Here is a 19,339-nt window from a genome sequence, read left to right on the forward strand (position 1 = left end):
CTTGCTGTCTTTATTAACAACATCAGGAATTACAGGAGAGCTGCTGTCATTGAACTGGAAGCCTGGAATGCATGGGAGTCACTGGGTCCCAGGGCAGCAGGGCCAATGGTGGCTCACTGTGCCAGTCAACAGAGTCAAAGCAGCTGTCAGAATAATCTGACTCACACAGAATTACAGAGTCGGCCAGTTGGGCAGGGTGCTTCTCAAAGTGAAGTAGATTGGAAGTCTGGTCTCACTTGATCTGTATGAGCAGAGGTCTAACTTGAATCATAAAGATGATTTCCTCGTTGCCATTTCCTCCTCCAGGGGATCTTCCTGACCCAGGGCTTGAACCTGCGTCTCATATCTCTTGCGTTAGCAGGTGGGTTCTTTACCACTAGCGCCACCTGGGAAGCCCTGTATGAGCAGAAATCTAACTTGAATCATAAAGACAGACACTAGACTCCCTCTGTCAATTCGCAGGCTTGAGCCAGTTTGTGCTAAGTCAGTCAGTCATGTCTGACTCTTTGTGACCCTATGGACTGTAGCCCGCCAGGCTCTTCTGCCCATGGGATTCTCCAGGCAAGAATACTGGAGTGGGTTGCCATTTTCTCCTCCAGGGGATCTTCCCGACCCAGCGATGGAACCCATGTCTCTGTCTCCTGCATTGCCAGGCAGATTCTTTACCCACTGAGCCCACCTGGGAAGCCCTTGAGCCAGTTTGCATGCCCAGAACCCTTTGAATGAATCAGAGCCAGCTGAATGGTCAGCAGGAACCTCTGGGCTCCAGAGCCAGGAAGGACCTTGGACTTTGCTCACTTCTCCCAGCACTCCTGGCTCTGCATCCTGGCTAGGGTGACCCTTGAGCTTGAACTTGGCCCAAGAGCAAGCTGGCCTCCTGGGGCAAGCTGGGCCCATGTGTCCAGGCCACGCCCTTGTGGCTGCCCCTTGGGCTCAGAGCTATAGCACAGTGGGCTGGAGGGCTGGGCCTGGGGATGGTGAGACTTGTAGGGGAGCTGTGAGTGGCAGTGCTTGATGCCTGCACCCCAGGGGCCCCATGCTCATTTGTACAGGGTGGTAACTGGGGGCTGGCAAGCAGTGCTCTGGGAGGAGGGGAGTGAGGAGGGTGAGCACCAGGACCCCAAGGTCCCGTCATACTGCGAACCTGGAAGTGGATGGCCCCTGACAACGTTTCTACCAAGGGCTGGGGGAATCATAAATCCACCCCACCCCCCTGAAGGATTGCATCACAACTTCTGGCCTGCCCCTGCAGTTCCTTCTTGAGAAACAAAAGGCTTTTTGAGAGCCCATCCCCCTCTGCCGCCTACCGTGCCTGCTTCTTTGCCAGGTGGAGGTCCCGGGACACAGCCTTTTGAGCCAAGGGTTGCATTCAGGGGCAGACAGCTCCGGTTGCTCTATCAAACCCAGCCAGCAGGGCTGGGCATTGCAGGGCAGGGCACCTCAGGCAGGGGACCAGTGGGACTCTGCTGATCCCCAGCCTGGAGGTGTGAGTGGATGCAAAGTCGCTTCAGCCGTGTCTAACTCTTTGCGACCCGGGAACTGTAGCCCACCAGGCACCTCTGTCCATGGGATTCTCCAGGCAAGAATACTGGAGTGGGTTGCCATGCCCCGCTCCAAGGGATCTTCCCGACCCAGGGATTGAACTTGAGTCTCTTATATCTCCTACATTGGCAGATAGTTTCTTTACCACTAGCGCCACCTGGGAAGCCTGGAGACTGGGCTTAATGAACACAGAGCAGATGACTGAATTGATGATGCCTGGGGCTTTTGCTCATCCAAGGGTTTCATTTCTTCTGAGTGACAAGTCCAGTGCCAGGGAGAGCCATGACCCTGGTAAGGGTGCTACTTGGGTCCTGTTGGTAGGTCTCAGGACCCCCTGACACCCTGCATGCATGTGGGCAGGGGCCGGACGTGGAAGGGGGCACCTGCAGAGGTCGGTGAAGGTCACCACCAAGCCAGCCACGTGCCCCGACCCCATCCCAGGCCCTGCTGGGGGGTGTAGCGCTATGATCCCCTTCCGAATCAACCGGTCTTCAAGGTCCTCTCAGGGAGTGGGCCCAGGGACCGTGTGCAGGGCGGACCGGCAGAGGCCGCTCAGGCCCCAGGAGCGCCTGAGCAGGTCTGAGCGGCGCGGCACTTCCCTGTGGCGCCGCCGGGGGCGCTGCGGTAGCAGCTTTGACCGCTGGGCGGGTCCCCGCCCCGGGCTCCCGCCCGCGCCGCGCTTCCCCGCCGCACCCAGGAGTCAGCGCCCGCATCGTCCCGGCTCCAAGCCGCGCCGGCTCAACAAGCCAGTGCCCCCCAACCTCCACCACGAGCAGAGGCCACCTGGCGTCCGAGGGTGCGGCGGAGGCGCATTTGGTGGGCTTCAAGGCAGTTACTGCTCGGGAGACTTCCCTGGTGGTCCAGTGGCTGAAACCTTGCCCTTCCAATGCAGGGGACCCAGGTTAGATCCCTGGTCAGGGAACTAGATCCCACGTGCTGCAGCTAAAGAACCCGCATGCCACAGCCAAGGTCAAAGAGCCCACATGCCGGCAACTAAGACTTGGTGCAGGGAAATAAATAAATAGTAAAAAAGAAAAAGTTTCTGGTTGAGACTTCCTTGGCAGCCCAGTGGTGGAGACTCCTTGCTTTCAGAGCAGGAGGCAGGGGTTATGCTCTGGTGTTGGGAGAGCAGTGGAGGCCCAGTGTGCCCCCTTCTGGAGTCCGCAGAAGCAGACAGAGCTGGGGGCTGGGAAGGTGGTGACTGATCCCTCCCAGCCCCAGCCAAGCCCCAGACCCTTCTCCAGGGCATTTGGGTGGGACCCACCTGCTCTGAAGCCCCAGCCTCCTCTCTGTGGCCCTTCCACACCTTCATCGTACCTGCTGGCCCACGCTGTGTGCTTAGTTGCTCAGTGTCTGACTCTCTGCGATTCCATCATCTGTACTCCACCAGGCTCCTCTGTCCATGGAGGTTCTCCAGGCAAGAATACTATAGTGCATTGCCAGGCCCTCCTCCAGGGGATCTTCCCAAGACAGGGATCGGACCAAGGTCTCCCGCACTGCAGGAGGATTCTTTACCATTTGAGGGGGCACCAAATCCTGAGGTTCTGCCTCCCACACATCTTTGTCCACTTCTCTCCCACACAGTAGAGACAGCTCCCAGCTGTCCCCACCAGTGTGGTCTTTGAAAAATAGTCATCAGACCAGGTGACTTCCCTCAGTGGTTCCCTCATGCTCTGCCTGCCAAGGCTCCGCAGAACCCACTCTCTGGCTTGATCCTTGATCCCTGACTCCACAAGTGATAGCACAGTTATTTATTTATCGTAACTGTGTTGTTTATATTACGCACACCATCTGCACCCAAACCCCCTGTGCCTGGGCCTCTAGACCAGGCAGATTCCACCCTAGAATGGTGGAATCTCATTCCCTCCCAGCATCAGGGTCTTTTCCAGTGATGCTGTTTTCATCAGGTGGCTAAAGTATTGGACCTTCAGCTTGGAAAGACTGAGGGCAGGAGGAGAAGGGGGTGACAGAGGACGAGATGGTTGGATGGCATCACCTACTCAATGGACATGAATCTCGACCAAACTCTGGGAGATAGTGAAGGACAGGGAGGCCTGGCGTGCTGCAGTCTACGGGGTCACAAAGAGTCGGACACGACTGAGCAACTGAACAACGACAATCTCTTTCCCTACCCCAAAGAGTGAGCCCTGAAAGGGGGCTGCCTGTGGCAGGACCAGATGAATGTGCATAAAACCGCGCTGCCTCTGCTTGCTCCCTCTGCGGGGGCCGCATAGTCTCAGGATGAATAAACCACACATCTGTGTGAGTGTATCCATGGCCTGGAGGAGGCAGGAACCCCAGGGCCACTTGTCACCCTACCCCTGGCCCTGGGCTCTGCTAGAAGAGCTTAGGGGTAAGACGCGCAGGGAAGATGGTTGGTGAGGTTCTGGCAGCAGACAAGAGGGGGGCTGCTGGGAAGGGGGTTACCTGCTGATAATCTCCTTCCGCCCCAGCCCCTCAGCTCCCCCAGCACCTGTCTCTAGGCGTGACTTGTTCCTTGTAAAACGGTGGAGATTATCTGTGTTGCAGCCTCTGGCTTCATGTCTTACCATGTTTCATCTCTAGTCAGGACATTTACAAGCTCCTGTTGGCTTCAAAGGGCTTGGCAGCTGCACTGCTAAAGGCTGGAGCAGAGAGGAGAAGGGCCCATGGGCTCTGCTCCCTGAGATGCCATCTGCCTGCTGCTGGTGGCTTTTTGGTCCCTTAGTCTCGGTCGTTGTGGGGTGTTTTGTGCTCCATCTCTGAGGCCAGAGCCCCTGGGGTGTACCTGGAAGTTGGGGGAGGACAGGGAAGCCAGTGTCAGAGGAAGGACAGTGTTGACCATATGGGGGACAAGGGCGGAGTCACTGTTCTCTGAGGCGGGTGTGGCGGTCAGGCTTGAAGGTCCTGTTGTCCAAGCAGGGAGTCTGCCACTTAGCGGGGTGTCTGGAGGGGAGCAGAGCAGAGTGCAAGGCACATGTTCAAGATGCTCAACCCTGGGGCTCTGGGCTCTGGATCTTCCCAAGCCCCAGTTGAACAAGACTGGCTGAATGCCCGTCTGCCCGTCTGTCTGGCCAACTGTGAGCATGGGGTGTTTCCCCTGGAAGGGCAGGGGATGGGTGTGAGGGGCATGGGCCTCCGTGGGGGGGCTGTTCCCTGGCCTTGCTGGCTGTGAGTAGGTCACTGGTGTGCAGGGAGGTTCAAACTTGGGGCTCTCCACATGGGGCAGGGGATGGTGGGCAGGCCTCTGAAGCCCCTCTTGCCTGTGTGTATGTGAGCATGGTCCTGGCCCTTGCAGAGCATGGGCTTCCTGAGCTTGCACTAGCCCCCAGCTCTTGATGGAATGTGTTCAGCCCACGGGGGCCCTCTTCAGGGCACAGACAGACCTGGCCACAAAGCCCCAGTGGCCTAACGTGGGGGTTCCTGGATGACTCGCAGGCTTCCCCAAGGCTCTGAGAAGCCCGGCGTACGGCTGCAAAGATGGAGGAGGTGGAGGGGGGACAGAGGGAGTCCTGTTTCTGTGGGCCCCCCTTTCTCCCCTCTTTAGACTCACCTTGGGTCTAAAGGCTGTTACCAGCCCTCTCCTTTGTAAGGCTGGGACTCCCAGCCTGAGAGGACTGTTATAAATGGAGCTGGGCCAGGCTGGTGGGTGGGAAGCAGTTTGCAAGGCCCACTTATGTGTCCTGGACTTGGAGCCCTGCCCTCTCCTGGGGAAGCAGGGGCCCAGTGGCAAATGGGCCTCTTTCTGCTGCGCCCCCCAGGAAGACCCAAGGGAAAGGGGTGGGGGTGGCTGGAGGCAAGCTGGGGCCATTCCGGCTCGGGACTCGGGTCTGGCTCCTCCTGGCAAACCCCAGGGCCACAGGCAGGCTCGGCGCATTTGTGTGAACACACAGTGTCCCTTCTCCTAGGGATCCTGTTTGCCCTGCAAGCATTTCTGTCCTTCTGTGTCCTCACATTTAGCTGGTCTCTGGGAACAAGATCCTGCTGCTACTGCTGCTGTGTTGCTTCAGTCGTGTCTGACTCTGTGACCCCATGGACTGTAGCCCATCAGGCTCCTCTGTCCATGGGATTCTCCAGGCAAGAATACTGGAGTGGGTTGCCATTTTCTACTCCAGGGCATATTCCCGACCAGGGATGGAACACGCATCTTCTGCATTGGTAGGAGGGCTCTTTACCACTAGTGCCACCTGGGACACCCTGGGACTAGGGAGGCCCTTCCTCTCCAGCCTGGTCCCCAGGAGGACAAATTAAGAAGTACTTAGGGCTCCCAGGGTGGGAGTACCTTCAGGGCTCCCCTTCTTGTGCCAGAGTCACTGTCACATGCCCACTGCCTCCGTATCATAAAGAGCTTAAAAGCCAGGCACCCAGAGAGGTGGGGGCTGGTGTCATCTCCGCCTTATAAAGTACGAGAGTGAAGCTCAGAGAGGCTGGCTACCTGCCCAGGTCACACGCTGGGAGGGGCAGAGCTGGGCTTGAGCCCGCCATCATCGCCGAGAAGCCTTGCTGCCGGCTTTGTGCTGTGCTGTGCGCCCCACTCCCCAGGGCTTCCTGGCCCTCGCTCCCTACCAGACTGAGCTGGGCTCTGGGGGTGGGTGGGGTAGGTGGGGAGACGTCTCTCAGGGGCGCCTCCCCGGGAAGGAAACCGCATCCTCTATATGCTCGGGCAGACCCGGCATCTGAAATGGAAAAACCCCACACAAATCAAGGACAGCTGGGCCCACCCTCAGCCTCAGCCCCCTCCCCTCGGCTCCCCTTGCAGACTGAGGAATCCCAGAGGGCTGCAGGGCAGTGGGTCTGGGGGGTGAGGGTGTGGTTCTCAGGGAGGAAGTTTCTGGAAGCCCCGCATGTGTGAAATCTCCCCCAGCTGTGCCCCACGGAGGGAGGGACTGAACGGTGTTATTAATCATTTTCCAGAGCAGAGCTGCACACCCTGCAATGCTGCCCCTGGGGGCCTGGGCTGGGGAGGGGACAGCCTGGGAAGGAGAGGAGCATGGGGGCGGGGCTCCACACCTAGACTGTCTCAGACATACATGCAGAGTCAGTCACTCAGCCACTCAACAAGGTTCATGAGCACTCACCATGCTTAGGCATGGAGCCACAGAAGGGATCAAGACTGACTCCATCCCTGGCCTTGCAGAGAGCATGGGTAGGTGGAGGAGGTAGATGGAGATCAAAATCGCCCACAGGGAAATCATTACCGTCTGCGAAGGAGATGCAGACACAACTGGGATAGCTGGCTCATAGACCTGTGAGGCCAGGCTGGTCTGTCTATCCACCACGACCTTGCTCCCTGGACTCTCTCCCTGGGGTCACCCGCTCTGGCCCTCCCCCAGGGATGCTGTGTACTTGACCCAGCTCCGTCCACCTCCTCTTCCACATTCTCCCTGCTCAGGCCCTTCTGCCATATTAGATCCAACTTCTCTGCATGTCTGATGGCTGGCCAGGGAGGGTGAGCAGATGGACTTTTGCCTGGCCCCTGACTGGGCAGGGGACCCAGACGAGGTGAAACGGGAATTGAAATTGGGCCATGTGGAGCACTCAAAGCTAAAGGGCTCCTGGGAAGATCAGACTGGACAGAAAGGCCTGGTTGACACCTGTTTTTTCTGGACAGGAAGTGTGACCAGACAGGGCAGGAGTTAAGCCACTCTCTCAGGGCACAGGGACAGCCACTCGCCCTGAGTCCCCATGGCCTACTCTCTTCTGGGGCCCCAAAGTGACTTTTCACCATGTGGCTGAAAGGGGGTGATCCACCCTCCCTAGGTCACACAGCCAGTGGTGAGTTGGGGCTGGACTCTGATGGCAAGGCAGGGTGGAGGGGCCACTCAGACATCCTGGGGAGGAGGGAAGGCAGCAGCCCTGAGGTTGAGAAGTACAGAGACATAGATGCTGAAACTTCCATATTTAACCTTCAAAAGGACTCTTCAGGGAGTTCCCTGGTGGTCCAGTGGTTAGGACCCGGCACTTCCACTGTCCTTGGCTCAATCCCTGGTGGGGGAACTAAGACCCCACAAGCTTCATGTAGTTAAAAAAAAAAATGAAAGAGGACTCTTCATAAAGGGATAAATAGTTACCATTTGACCGGGCAATTTCACTCCTAGGTATATACCCAACATAAACGAAACTTATGCTCACATGAGATTTTGTAAATAAACGTTCACAGCAGCATGATTCTCAGTAACCAAAAGGTGGGAAAAAGCGCAACTGATGAATAGATAAGCAGAACGTGGTCCAGCCACACAGAGTATTATGCAGCCATGAAAAGAGCGAAGCACTGACACACCACAGTATAAACGACCCTTGAACACACTATGCTGAGTGAAAGAAGCCAGCTGCAGAAGGTCATATAATGTATGATCCCACATATATGATACGTGGAGAAGAGGCAGATTCAGAGACAAAAAATAGATAGTGGTGGCCAGGGGCTGAGCGAGGGGAGAATTGATGCTTTTGAACTGTGGTGTTGGAGAAGACTCTTGAGTCCCTTGGACTGCAAGGAGATTCAACCAGTCCATCCTAAAGGAAATCAGTTCTGAATATTCATTGCCAGGACTGATGCTGAAGCTGAAACTCCAATATGGCCACCTGATGTGAAGAACTGACTCATTGGAAAAGACCCTGATGCTGGGGAAGATTGAAGGCAGGAGAAGGGGATGACAGAGGATGAGATGGTTGGATGGCATCACTGACTCAATGGACGTGAGTCTAAGCAAGCTCTGGGAGTTGGTGATGGACACAGAAGCCTGGTGTGCTGCAGTACATGGGGTCGCAAAGAATCAGACACGACTGAGTGACTGAACTGAAATGAGCTGCTAACAGGTATGGGATTTCTTTCTGGAGTGATTAATATGTTCTGGAATTCATTGTGGTGATGGTTGTACAACACTGTGAATATGCTGAAAACTGTTGAATTTGAGAATGGTGGCCGAATTAGATGGCCGAATTGCATGGTACGGGAATTGTGTTTCAATGAAGCTCTTCTTTCAGAGTCAGGATGGAGTTTTCCACTTTAGGGACCAGAGGTCTGGGCTGGCACGAGCCTGAGGACAAGCTCTAGAGGAGGAGGAGGCTGGGACCCACTCCCCCGGGACGGCCTTGGCTCTACACGTTCTCTGCCTCCCCACCCGGCTCCCATCACTGTGCTCTCTGAGGCTGAGCCTTCCCCTGGCCGACTGTGATGCTGTCCTGCCGCTTGCCTCACCATTATCTCTAGAAATCCTTCCTCAGCCTCTCCCTCCACTCCCATCCTTCCACTGGCTGGTCTTTATTGAGTGCCTGTCGGGTACCAGGCTCCATGAGGTGCTGGGGATACACTGGTGAACAAACATCCCAAGGCTGCCATCCTGGATGTCCCCAGATCTGCACCTACCCCTCACCTGAGAGGGCTTCCCTGATGGCTCAGATGGTAAAGAATCCGCCTAAAATGCAGGAGACCCGAGTTCGATCCCTGGGTTGGCAAATCCCCCGGAGAAGGGAATAACTATCCACCCTGAATATTCATTGGAACGACTGATGCTGAAGCTGAAGTTTCAATACTTTGGCCACCTAGGATGTGAAGAGCTGACTCATTGGAAAAGTCCTTGATGCTGGGCAAGATTGAGGGCAAGAAGAGAAGGAGATGACAGAGGATGAGATGGTTGGATGGCATCACCAACTTGATGGATGTGAGTTTGAGTAAACTCCAGGAGATAGAGAAGGACAGGGAACCCTGGTGTGCTGTAGTCCATGGGGTCACAGAGAGTCGGACATGACTTAGTGACTGAACAATGACAACTCACCTGGGAGCCAGGTGGTGGGTGGAGATAGGGGATCAGCTGCCAAACACTGAGCAGACTCTTGTCCCTGGACATCACTCCCCCACCTGCAGTGTGTTCAGGGTCCTGCTGTTCTTGGTGAATTCTTCCTGAAAAGTCTCCAAACAGGTATGTGTGTGTGTGTGTGTGTGTGTAGGCCGGGGTCTAAGGGAAAGGCATTCCCAGGAGGGAGTACAGCCAGTGCCTAGCCAATGCTGGTGCTGGGGCAGGGAGACAGAGGGGCCACCAGGGTTTAAAGCTGGAGTTCGGAGCCCTGAGAAGTGGTTGCTGAGGTTGTGGGTGGGTGCTGCAGGTGGAGCGGGCGGCTCTAACGAGAGCCAGACTGTCTGGAACAAATCCTGTTTTAAGCTAGACCAGAAGAAGAACTTCCTGTGACCCTGCGTGTGCTGGCATGCACCTGAGATGGTGCTTTGCCAACACTCCACCCACGGGGCTCCTGCCTGAGTCTTGCCTTGACAAGCAGGTGCAGGTATGGCATCTGGGAACTGGGCTGGGGCCCTGGTCAGTGGTTTTCACCCCTTGGCTCTGCAGGTGGGTCGTGGAGGCCCCTGCCCTGTGGGAAGTGCTCCAGGGTGCTCTTAGGTCTGGATACCATTAGGCCCAGGAGCGGCCCGTTAACCAGCAGAAGCTGGGGCATTGGTCTCTGGGCACTGACTGGGGGAAGCCTGGCCTCTTCGAGGAGTTCAGGCCCACCTGCCCCAGCCCCGAGGCCAGGAAGGCTGGGGAACAGGCAAAGGGAGGACATGGGTTCCATTCTGTCTGTCCCTGGGGCTGGCTCGCCCTCTCCTGGCTGGCCTTCATTGTGCTGTGCTAGGGGCTTAGTGAGCCTGGGGGATCAGAAAAGTCCCTGAGTGTCCAGTGCCCAGCAGGTCTCTACTGGGATGGGCCCTGAGTCTCCCTGCCCCTCAGAGGAAGCTCTCTCAAAGGACACCTTCTCCTTCTGGTTTCCCCAGCACAGGTAGGTCTCCTGAATCCTCCACATCTCCAATACAGCCGCTTCACCAGCGTCAGAGATGGGTCACTGACATCCCAGGGGGACACCGGGGGACTAGGCTGCACATACAGACAGGTGGAAAGGCTCAGGAGACAGGTCTGAATTTCACTGGGCCTGTTTCCCCTGAGCATGTCTCCCAGACTTTAAAATGGTAATCAACTTGGCTAGTCGTCTCCAACGGCCCTGTCCGTGCGTGACCCTGGCGTAGGGCAATAGCAAACCGATTGTCAGTAGGGTGAGCCCGGTTCCCGCCGCAGACTTCCCACTTTTCCAGAGCCCCTCTGAGCATCAGGCCCGGAACCGCGAGCCACCTTGACCCACTTTCTCCGCCCGCGCACCTGCCGCGCCGCTCCGCGCGGCGATCGGCCCTCTAGGAGCGGGTCCTTTGGACAGCAGCGCAGTCCTGTCACCGTCCTGCGGTCGCCGCCGCCGCATCCCGAGAGGGCTGGGGCCTGGGGTCTCCGAGAGGGCGTGTCAGGCTAGTCTCTGAGGCTCCGAGTCGCGCCCGTGGGTGCCGGCGCGTCCAGGGAAGAGCAGTGGTCTAGGCGGGGCGGGGCCTTTGGGCGGGGCGGGGCCTCCCGCCCTCGCCCTGGTCCCGCCCCGCTCGCAGAAGACCCGGCAGTGGGGCGCAGAGCAGAAGTCGGGTGCCGGCCGGCTGCGCGCGGCACCGGCGGGGATGTTCGCCCTCCTGCAGCCCGCGCTCGCAGGCCTGGGCGCGGTGCGGCCCCATGGCAGGTAGCGGCGGCCTGGCCGGCGGGGCCGGGGGCAGCCAGGGCACCGCGGGAGGGCCCGGGACCGCGCTTCGGGCGTCCCGTGCGCCTTTGCTGTTCGCCGCGCTGGTTCTCGGCGCCTACTGCCTCTGCGCCCTCCCTGGACGCTGCCCGCCGGCCGGCCGAGTCCCCGCGCCGGCCCCTGCGCGCGCCGAGCCGCCCCGAGCATCCCGCAGCCCCAGGGAGCCCGGTCTGCCCGTGGCCAGTGGCTCGGGCCGGCGGCGCTTCCCGCAAGCCCTCATCGTGGGCGTGAAGAAGGGCGGCACGCGCGCCCTGCTGGAGTTCCTGCGGCTGCACCCCGACATCCGCGCGCTCGGCTCGGAGCCCCACTTCTTCGACAGGTGCTACGAGCGCGGCCTCGCCTGGTACCGGTGAGCGCCCGGGCCCGTCGGCCCCATCGGTTTCCTGGCGGGTGCCTTCGGGAAACGGCGTGGTGCGCTCCAGGGGCCTCGCTGGGGAAGCGGCGGGGCAAGGACTCAGGGTATCTTCTGGGGCTGAGACCAACCTGCGTGCGGGTTGAGATTTGACTTCCTGCAGCGGATTTTATGGAAAAGAAGATGGGTGGCCGTCGGCTCCCAGAAACTTTGAAAACTCCGGGGAAAGCCTTGGCTAGGGGGCTAGAGTGTGATTCCGGCTGAGAAGTAGTTTCGAGCCACTGGAGTCTGAGGCGCTTTGGAAATGCTTCGTGCTCAGTCGCGCCTCTCTGCCGCATCTCTCCGGGAAGGAAAGCCTGTCTAAACTCTGGTCAATTACCTTATGGAAGGGCCTCCCGGTTCCTTGCAGCCTCCTAGAAGTATCTATCACCCCATTCCCACCCCAAGATCCCTGATCCTGGAAAGAGAAATCCTTCTCCGCAGTCCTGGGGGTCTGGAGAAAGTCTGGTCTTTACAAAAGAGGAGGGTGCCTTTGAGTCAGTGTCCAGGGATGGGAACTGGGACCCCAACTTCATGTCATGGGGCTCTGTAGCTGCCCTCATTCCCACCCGGTATGACCTTTGGGGGTTGGAGGAATGAGGGGGGCACCAGCCCCCGCTGAAGTAGCCTGTCCTGGTGGCTGATCAAACACCGGCCCCTCCCTGCGGAGGTTCACAGGGAAGAGTGAACTTGAGGCCCTGCCTGCTGCCTCTGTCGGTCAGGCACAAGTCTGCCTCGGTGTCTTATACTTTCCTTCGGGTAAATGAGAGCTTACAGATGGAGAGTGAGTCACCCCACTCCCTGTGGCACCCACCTCATCCCCAAGCCCAGGCCTAGCCCCTAAGGGACAGCGAGGACCCTGCCCACAGTCACCTGGTGAACAAGCGGAGAGTGGGGGGTGGCAGGACCCAGACTCTTGACCTACATGTTTACCAGGCTTTCTGCACCCAGACTCCACCCGGCCTCCATCTCCTTTTTATCTTTGCTTTTTGCATCAGAATCACTTAAGGATTTGCAGGGTTCCTACTGAGAACTGGGGGTCTGGTTCCTGAACTCTGAAGGACGGCTGCCTTTAGGGGTCTGGGAAGTTGTGTGGTGATGGGGGAGGTGGGTCCATCCTTGCACCCAAGTGTCTGAATCCCTGCATTCCCGATGCTTATGGAGAGACCACTGTCCGCTCTGACAGTGCTCCAGCATCCCAGAGCATCCTTCATTTACCACTTCTGTGCACAGGAGGAAGAGGGGGAGGGGAGGGAGAAGGGGGAGGGGAAGGTGGGGAAGGAAACACTGGTAACCAAAGTGCAAACCTCAGAGCTTGGCCCTGATTGGCTAATGAGGGAGGGGCTGCAGGGGCATCTAGAGCTGGGTTCTCAAAGAGCTGGGGGTCTTGAGACCCCCATCCAGACGGGCCCTCCCTGGGCACACACTCCAGCTTTGGGGGACTGGTCTGGGGAGCCTAAGGGACCTGAGAGGAAGCCAGCTGGACCCAGATTCCGGGTCAGGTCTTCAGCCTTGGGGAGGGGTTCTTGGGCCCCTGGCATCCCTGAGGCCCGAGATGAGGGGGGTGGGGGTTCTGGTCTGTTTAAGTGGTGGAGGAGGAGTCCTTCCTCCACCCAGCCCCTGTAGGGGGAAGGGGCACCGTCCCTCCTGCCCCTCTAATCCGGAGCTGTCCCTTGGGGCTGGCTAGCGCTGACCTCTCACTGCTGGTGCAGGCCTGAGCTTCTGGAGGGCATGTGTCCACGTGCCCTCCAAGGGAGGTGCCGACACATGCACAGCTGGGCTTCGTGTTGCTCACAGACACCTGTGTCCCTGAACCTGACTGTCCTTCCAGCCAGCCGTGTGCATGCAGTGAGCCTCTGAAATTCCACCCCTGCCTCAGTCTCCCTAGCTGCAAAGAGGATGCCCAACCCCTGGTCAGGTCTGCTCTCAGGACCCTGGACCCAGCCTCCAGGGCTCTTTCTGGGTGGTGGTTTGGAGCAGTGAGCAGAGGAGTGGCTAGTACCCCAGTTGAGTTCTGGGGACACCAGTTCCTCCTGGGCTGTGACCAGGTGGTGTCTCGGGCCCTTCCCTTGGCCTTGGCAGGCATCCTGGGCTGCTCAAAGCTGACCTTGGCCAAACCAGTCCCCCTCCCTGGGCCTCATCTCCTCCCTCAGGTTCTTGAGGGTCCTCCTCCTTGGGGACTGGGGCCCTCAAGTGTCTCACACAGCACTCGTTCATCCATTTGCTGACTCACCGATCACCTTCTGTCTGGCAGAGGCTGGGGCCATGCAAACACCCCAAAATCTCGGTTCAGCAGGAGTGCCCTGTCTGGGGGCAAGTGGGGGCTGTACTCTGACTGTGGCATTTTGGAAAAACAGACAGACCAGGAGGGGTGCAGGTCTGGGAACCCCCTTGGCTCCTGGCACTGTCCTGTTTCACATGGGAACCCTAGCTGGTTCCTGATGAGTCCCAGGGCCCGCGGGATGGGGCCCAGGCGAGGTGTGAGACACAGAGGAGGGGCGCCGAGGTGGAGGGAGGCTGAGACAGAGAGGGGTCCGGGGCAGAGGGGGAGCTGAGAGGGGTATGGACGGCCCCCCAAGGCGGAGGGGCGTCCTGAGGCAGAGACAGAGGGGAGGAGTCACACAGGCTGGATGGAAGCCGCAGGGAAATGCAGACCAGATGATCAGGGAGCGCGTGTCCTCAGAGCAGCCCGTCAGATGTTGGCCGTGGGGGGTCAGAGTCCTGCCCCTCTCATCCTCTCCCCCTTCTCTCCCGCCCCCGAGAAGTCCCCATCCCCACCTTCCTTCCTGCCTGCCTGCCTGGGTGACAGGCTTCTGAGGCCCGTGGAGGGGGGCAAGTCATTGATCCCAAAGATCTTAGCTCTCCAAGCTGCTGTGTGGCAAGCGTGGGCACCCCATCCCATCCCATTCCCCTTCCACAGTGGGGCACCTCCCCCTTCCTTGGAGAGAAAGCAACAATGGGCGCTAAGGCCCCTCGCAGTCTCCCCGGCTTCCTTGCAGCCCCTCACCCCAGGTGTGAGGGGATGGGGCTGCTCAGAATCGGGGTGGCCTGTCTGGGGAACAAGAGAGGGTGCTCCTGGGGTCACTGGGCACCTGGGTAGGAAGCGGATGGAAAGGGGTTTCAGTCGGTGAGGAGGGTCCTGAAGCGGTCAGGGCTGGTTCCCTCCCTGCGGGGGGCGCTGACTTCTGCTGCTGTCTGTGGGCACTGGCTTCTGTCTGTGAGTCTCAGCGTCGAGGTCCAGTGTGGAGAACACCCCTCCTTCTGGCCTCCCTCTTGTGGGAAGGGGGGTTCCCTGAGCTGGCCACCCCAGGCTGCAGCCCTGGACTCGGCCCTGGGCCTTGTCCCCACTCCCAGTCTCTTTGAACTCACCCTGCAGTCCCCACCTGCATTCCGGGCTGACACCGCCTCCCAACAGCTGCAACGCAGGGGGGGGGTGGGGGCCCATGCCCTCCCTAGCACTTCCTGCTCGTCTCCGAACCTCAGTGTGCCTGTCTATAGATGGGGCAGTGACTGGTGTGAAAGGAGTCCCAGCTCACTCCTGGGACGTGGGGGAGCAGAACTGTCCCCCATAACTTCTGTAGACTGGCTCTGCCCAGGGCTTTATTTCAAGGGATGGGGGCAGCTCCCATAGCTGGCCAACCACGCTGCCTACCCTACTCCCCAGAGCCAAATGGGGGTGTCGGGGGAGTGGCAGGACCCCCGGGACTCCCACGTGCACGTTCTCTGGTCCTGACATCAGCATCCTCCAAGCTGGTACCCCAACTCGTGTGTCTGTCCACCCAGCAGAGCAGAAGAGGAGCCTGCCTCCCCGGAGCTGAGTCTGGGGGTCACTAGGCTGGTTGAGACCTCAGTTCTGTCCTGTCTGTCACCCTCCTGGGGGGAGCCAGTCCTAGGGGCTGTCCACGGGGGCGGGGCAGCTCTGTCAGAAGCGGGCAGAGACCCCCCACCTCTGGAGCGCAGGTCCCAGCCTCTGCCTCTGTTGACCTAGTTCCCTACCCTCCCTCGGAGCTGTTTGCTCAGCTGGCCTCACCGCTGCACCCTGCCCCACCCGACCCAGCTCTACCTGGTTGGCAGGGTGGCCTCGGGACGTTGCCAAGGTGGGGTGCTAGGAGGGGCTTCACCCGCTCTGGGATAGGATCAGTGCCCCCCAGCCCTGGGCCAGAGAGAGGGGACTGCTGAGAAGGCTGCATGCAGGCCCTGCGCTCTGGGTTCCCAGAGGGGTCTGGGCAGCCCTGGCGGCTGAGATGGGTCCTCAGGCCGCCTCACTAACTTCTGCAGTGTCCTAGGCTGGGCTGTGGCTTTCAACTTTCTGGGACATGGGGAGCAGGTTGGGGAGAATTAGCAGGGCTGCCTTCAGAGGTGGGGAGGGGCGATGGGGGGGAGTGACAGAGAGGAAGGCGGGACGCCCTTTGCTGGGGACACTGGTCAATAACTAATGACCTAATTCAGGGGACGCCATGAGCCACTTAATGAGAGTGTGACCAGGGTAATTACAGTGCAGGGGCCTACGGGGGTTGGGGGGACAAGTGGAGCCTTGTGGGCGGTAGGCCTGGGGCCCCTGGCCTCATGAGCACCGGGTCTGGGGTGAGAGGCACCCGTGTCAGGGTTGGGGTGCAGCTGAGCCCTGTGGGGGTGTGAGCAGCCTTGCAGGATGGGCCCCACTTCCAGCCTGCCCCAAGGCTGAGCACCCTCATGGTCCACACCCCAGGCTGCCCACGCAGGCACTTTGGATGGGTGGGCCTGGCTGGGTGGGCAAAGGGGAGGCTCAGCTACCTTGTAGGTTTGGGGCTTCCCTGGCGGGGGAGGTTAGTACTGGCCCTGGGTCAGATCTAGTGTGGGAGGAGGGCCAGCACCCACTCACGCCCCCTCTCCACACTCCGTCCCGCAGGAGCCTGATGCCCCGCACCCTGGACGGGCAGATCACCCTGGAGAAGACCCCCAGCTACTTCGTGACACGGGAGGCCCCACGCCGCATCCACAGCATGTCCCCGGCCACAAAGCTGATCGTGGTCGTGCGGAACCCCGTGACCCGGGCCATCTCCGACTACGCGCAGACCCTCTCCAAGACCCCGGGCCTGCCCAGCTTTGGCGCCCTGGCCTTCCGCCGTGGCCTGGGCCCCGTGGACACGGCCTGGAGCGCCGTGCGCATCGGCCTGTACGCGCAGCACCTGGACAACTGGCTGCGCTACTTCCCGCTGTCCCGCTTCCTCTTCGTCAGCGGCGAGCGCCTGGTCAGCGACCCCGCCGGAGAGCTGGGCCGTGTGCAGGACTTCCTGGGCCTCAAGCGGGTCGTCACGGACAAGCACTTCTACTTCAATGCCACCAAGGGCTTCCCCTGCCTTAAGAAGGCGCAGGGCAGCGGCCGGCCTCGCTGCCTGGGCAAGTCCAAGGGCCGGCCCCACCCACGCGTGCCCGAGTCCGTGGTCCAGCGCCTGCAGGCCTTCTACCGGCCCTTCAACCGCAAGTTCTACCAGATGACCGGCCAGGACTTCGGCTGGGACTGATGGGGCCAGGGCCCACACCCTGTCTGGGAAAGCTCAGTGATCTTAATTTATGCCCATCACCCGGCCAGAGCAGACTCTGGGCACACGCTGGGCAGAGAAAAATATTTACAAAATAAAGTTGGCATCTGTGTTCTTCTAGGAGCCCTTGAGGGTTGGAGGGTGGGGCTGGAGGTGCCACCTCCTGGAGGTAGAAGTGGAAAGTGAAAGTTGCTCAATCGTGTCTGACTCTTTGGGACCCCATAGACTGTAGCCCATCAGGCTCCTCTGTCCATAGGCTTCTCCAGGCAAGAATATTTGAGTGAGTTGCCATTCCCTTCTCCAGGGGATCTTCCCGACCCAGGGGTTGAACCTGGGTTTCCTGCATTGCAAGCAGATTCTTGACCATCTGAGTCACCAGGTCAGACCCTCTGGGGTTGGGGATAATCATGACCGGGGACCATTCATACCAGGAGTTGACAGAAACTCGATCCTTATCCATCCCTTCAGGTGGGCGGTGAGCTTGGCTTCTTGTCACAAGTGAGCAACTTAGGCTCAGAGAGGTTAGGGGCCCGCTCGGTGACACACAGCTCCGCCCTCGTGACTCTGGAGACCACCCTCGGGCTCTCTTCTCAGCCCTGGGAGGCCGAGCTGGGCCGTCCCTGTTCCAGGTGGGGAAGTGGAGGCCCCAGCTTGCCCACCTGAGATGAGTCTGTGCGGCTCTCCAGGATGCACCCGCGATCCCAGCTTACTCTGTGTCCCTATGCCCAGTGGACACCTGTTCCTGGAAACCTGGTGGACTCTCCAGACAGCGGGTGTGGGGGACTCCTGTGTGCAGAGTGGTTCTTCTGACAGCCTCCAGGCAGCTCCCTGCACAGCCCTGCATCACCCCCTAGGCTCTGACCATCACAGGCCCCGCCCACCAGATTCTGCAGGCCACGCCCACTCCCCCGGCCCTCTGGGCCCCACTTTTGGGGTGTTTATCCAACTTCCTTCCCTGAGGATGGGCAAGCAAGAATGCCCAGCTGCAGCCCAGCTGCCAGCTCGGCTCTTAACCAGGCTAGGCCAGACTGGGGCAGGCTGGGGTCCCTACTCCGTCTGTCTTCCCCTAGAAACCCAGGGCCCCCTCCGTAATGATTGTCACCTGCCTCTGGGCATAGTGCTGTCCGTCAGGTGCCCACCAGCTGTCCTAACTATGATCTCCAGGGCCCCTTAGGCCCAGGCCTGGGCATACCCTGGCCCAGTCCTTGGGTCCGTGTCAGATGGCCAGGCTGGGCCGGGGCTAGTGGAAACACGGTGGCAGATTTGGGTGGGTGTGGACGTGCCCACAGCCCCCTCCCCCAAGACTCAGACTCCTGATCTGGGTGTGGGGGAGGGCTGGCTTGTCACAATGATGAGGAGGGGTGACACCCTGCTCTGGAATCCTGCTGGGTGGTGAGCACCCGCCTTGGCAGCTCTGCCCCACTCCCCAGTCGTCCAGTTAGGGCCGGCATGGGGCAGGAGGGGAGGCCGTCGGCCCTGCGGCCAGCCTGGACCTTGCATGTTTCTTCTTCTCCTGGGACCTACCCTTGTGCAGACTTTCGCCACCTCCTGAGTGGACGGCTCCGGGGGCACCTCTTCTGTTTTCCTGCAATGAGCACTCTGCACACACGGCAGCCAGAAGGGCATCTTCAGAGTAACCCAGATGCTATTATTTAAAATCCTCCAATCTTCTCCCCACCTTCTTGCTTCTAGAATGAAGACCAGATGCCTGACTGAACCTCTTAAGGCCCTCCAAGGCGCGTCCCTCTGCCTGGTCTCTGTCCTTCACTAGCTAGCCTCCAGGCTTCTCCCCATCGGCTCCTCCCACTCGCCAGGACCTTGCCTGCCTCAGAGCCTTTGCATGTGCTGTTCCCCCTGCTGGGGATGCTGTTTCCTGAAGAAGGTGTCAACTGAGAGGGAGGCAGCTGTAGGCCCCGCAGCTGAACTCTCAGCTGGCTCATTTCTCCTGAGAGGTGCTTAAAGTTCCTTTCACGAGCCTGCCATGTGACCGCCTTCTCCTTCCCGAAGCCTCCTGGATGTAGAGCTGATGGGGGCCCTAGTTTGTCTGGTCTGGGGGCCAGGCCCCACTCAGAAGGCAGTCTGGGAGCAGTGAGGAGAAAGGTGGACAGCGTTGCTCTGCTCAACCTGCTGCCCGTGGAGACCAGGCTGAAGGGCCAGCGCCCGGTGCCCGGTGCCCAGCTGGGCTTCAGAAGGCCTTGAGGGCAGCCGTAGGGGTCCTCCTGGCTGTGCATGGGGGTGGGGCTCCACGGGAGAGCCACCGGCCTTTAATTAAAGCCCCTAAATTGCTTCCCCAGCTGTTCAGTGGGTT

The 19,339-nt window shown here is 59.6% G+C and overlaps 1 protein-coding gene across 1 annotated transcript; it reads left to right on the forward strand.

Moving 5' to 3' along the window:
• Nucleotides 1-10,942: 10,942 nt before the first annotated feature.
• Nucleotides 10,943-17,144, forward strand: HS3ST6 (heparan sulfate-glucosamine 3-sulfotransferase 6). The gene is made up of 2 exons (XM_027527994.1): nt 10,943-11,467; nt 16,398-17,144. The coding sequence occupies exons 1-2, from the start codon at nt 11,055-11,057 to the stop codon at nt 17,011-17,013; spliced, it is 1,029 nt and encodes a 342-aa protein (XP_027383795.1). The 5' UTR covers nt 10,943-11,054; the 3' UTR covers nt 17,014-17,144.
• The last annotated feature ends 2,195 nt before the right edge of the window (nt 17,145-19,339 follow it).

The sequence above is a fragment of the Bos indicus x Bos taurus genome, chromosome 25 (genome assembly GCF_003369695.1).
Source record: "Bos indicus x Bos taurus breed Angus x Brahman F1 hybrid chromosome 25, Bos_hybrid_MaternalHap_v2.0, whole genome shotgun sequence".
Taxonomy (NCBI): Eukaryota; Metazoa; Chordata; class Mammalia; order Artiodactyla; family Bovidae; genus Bos; species Bos indicus x Bos taurus.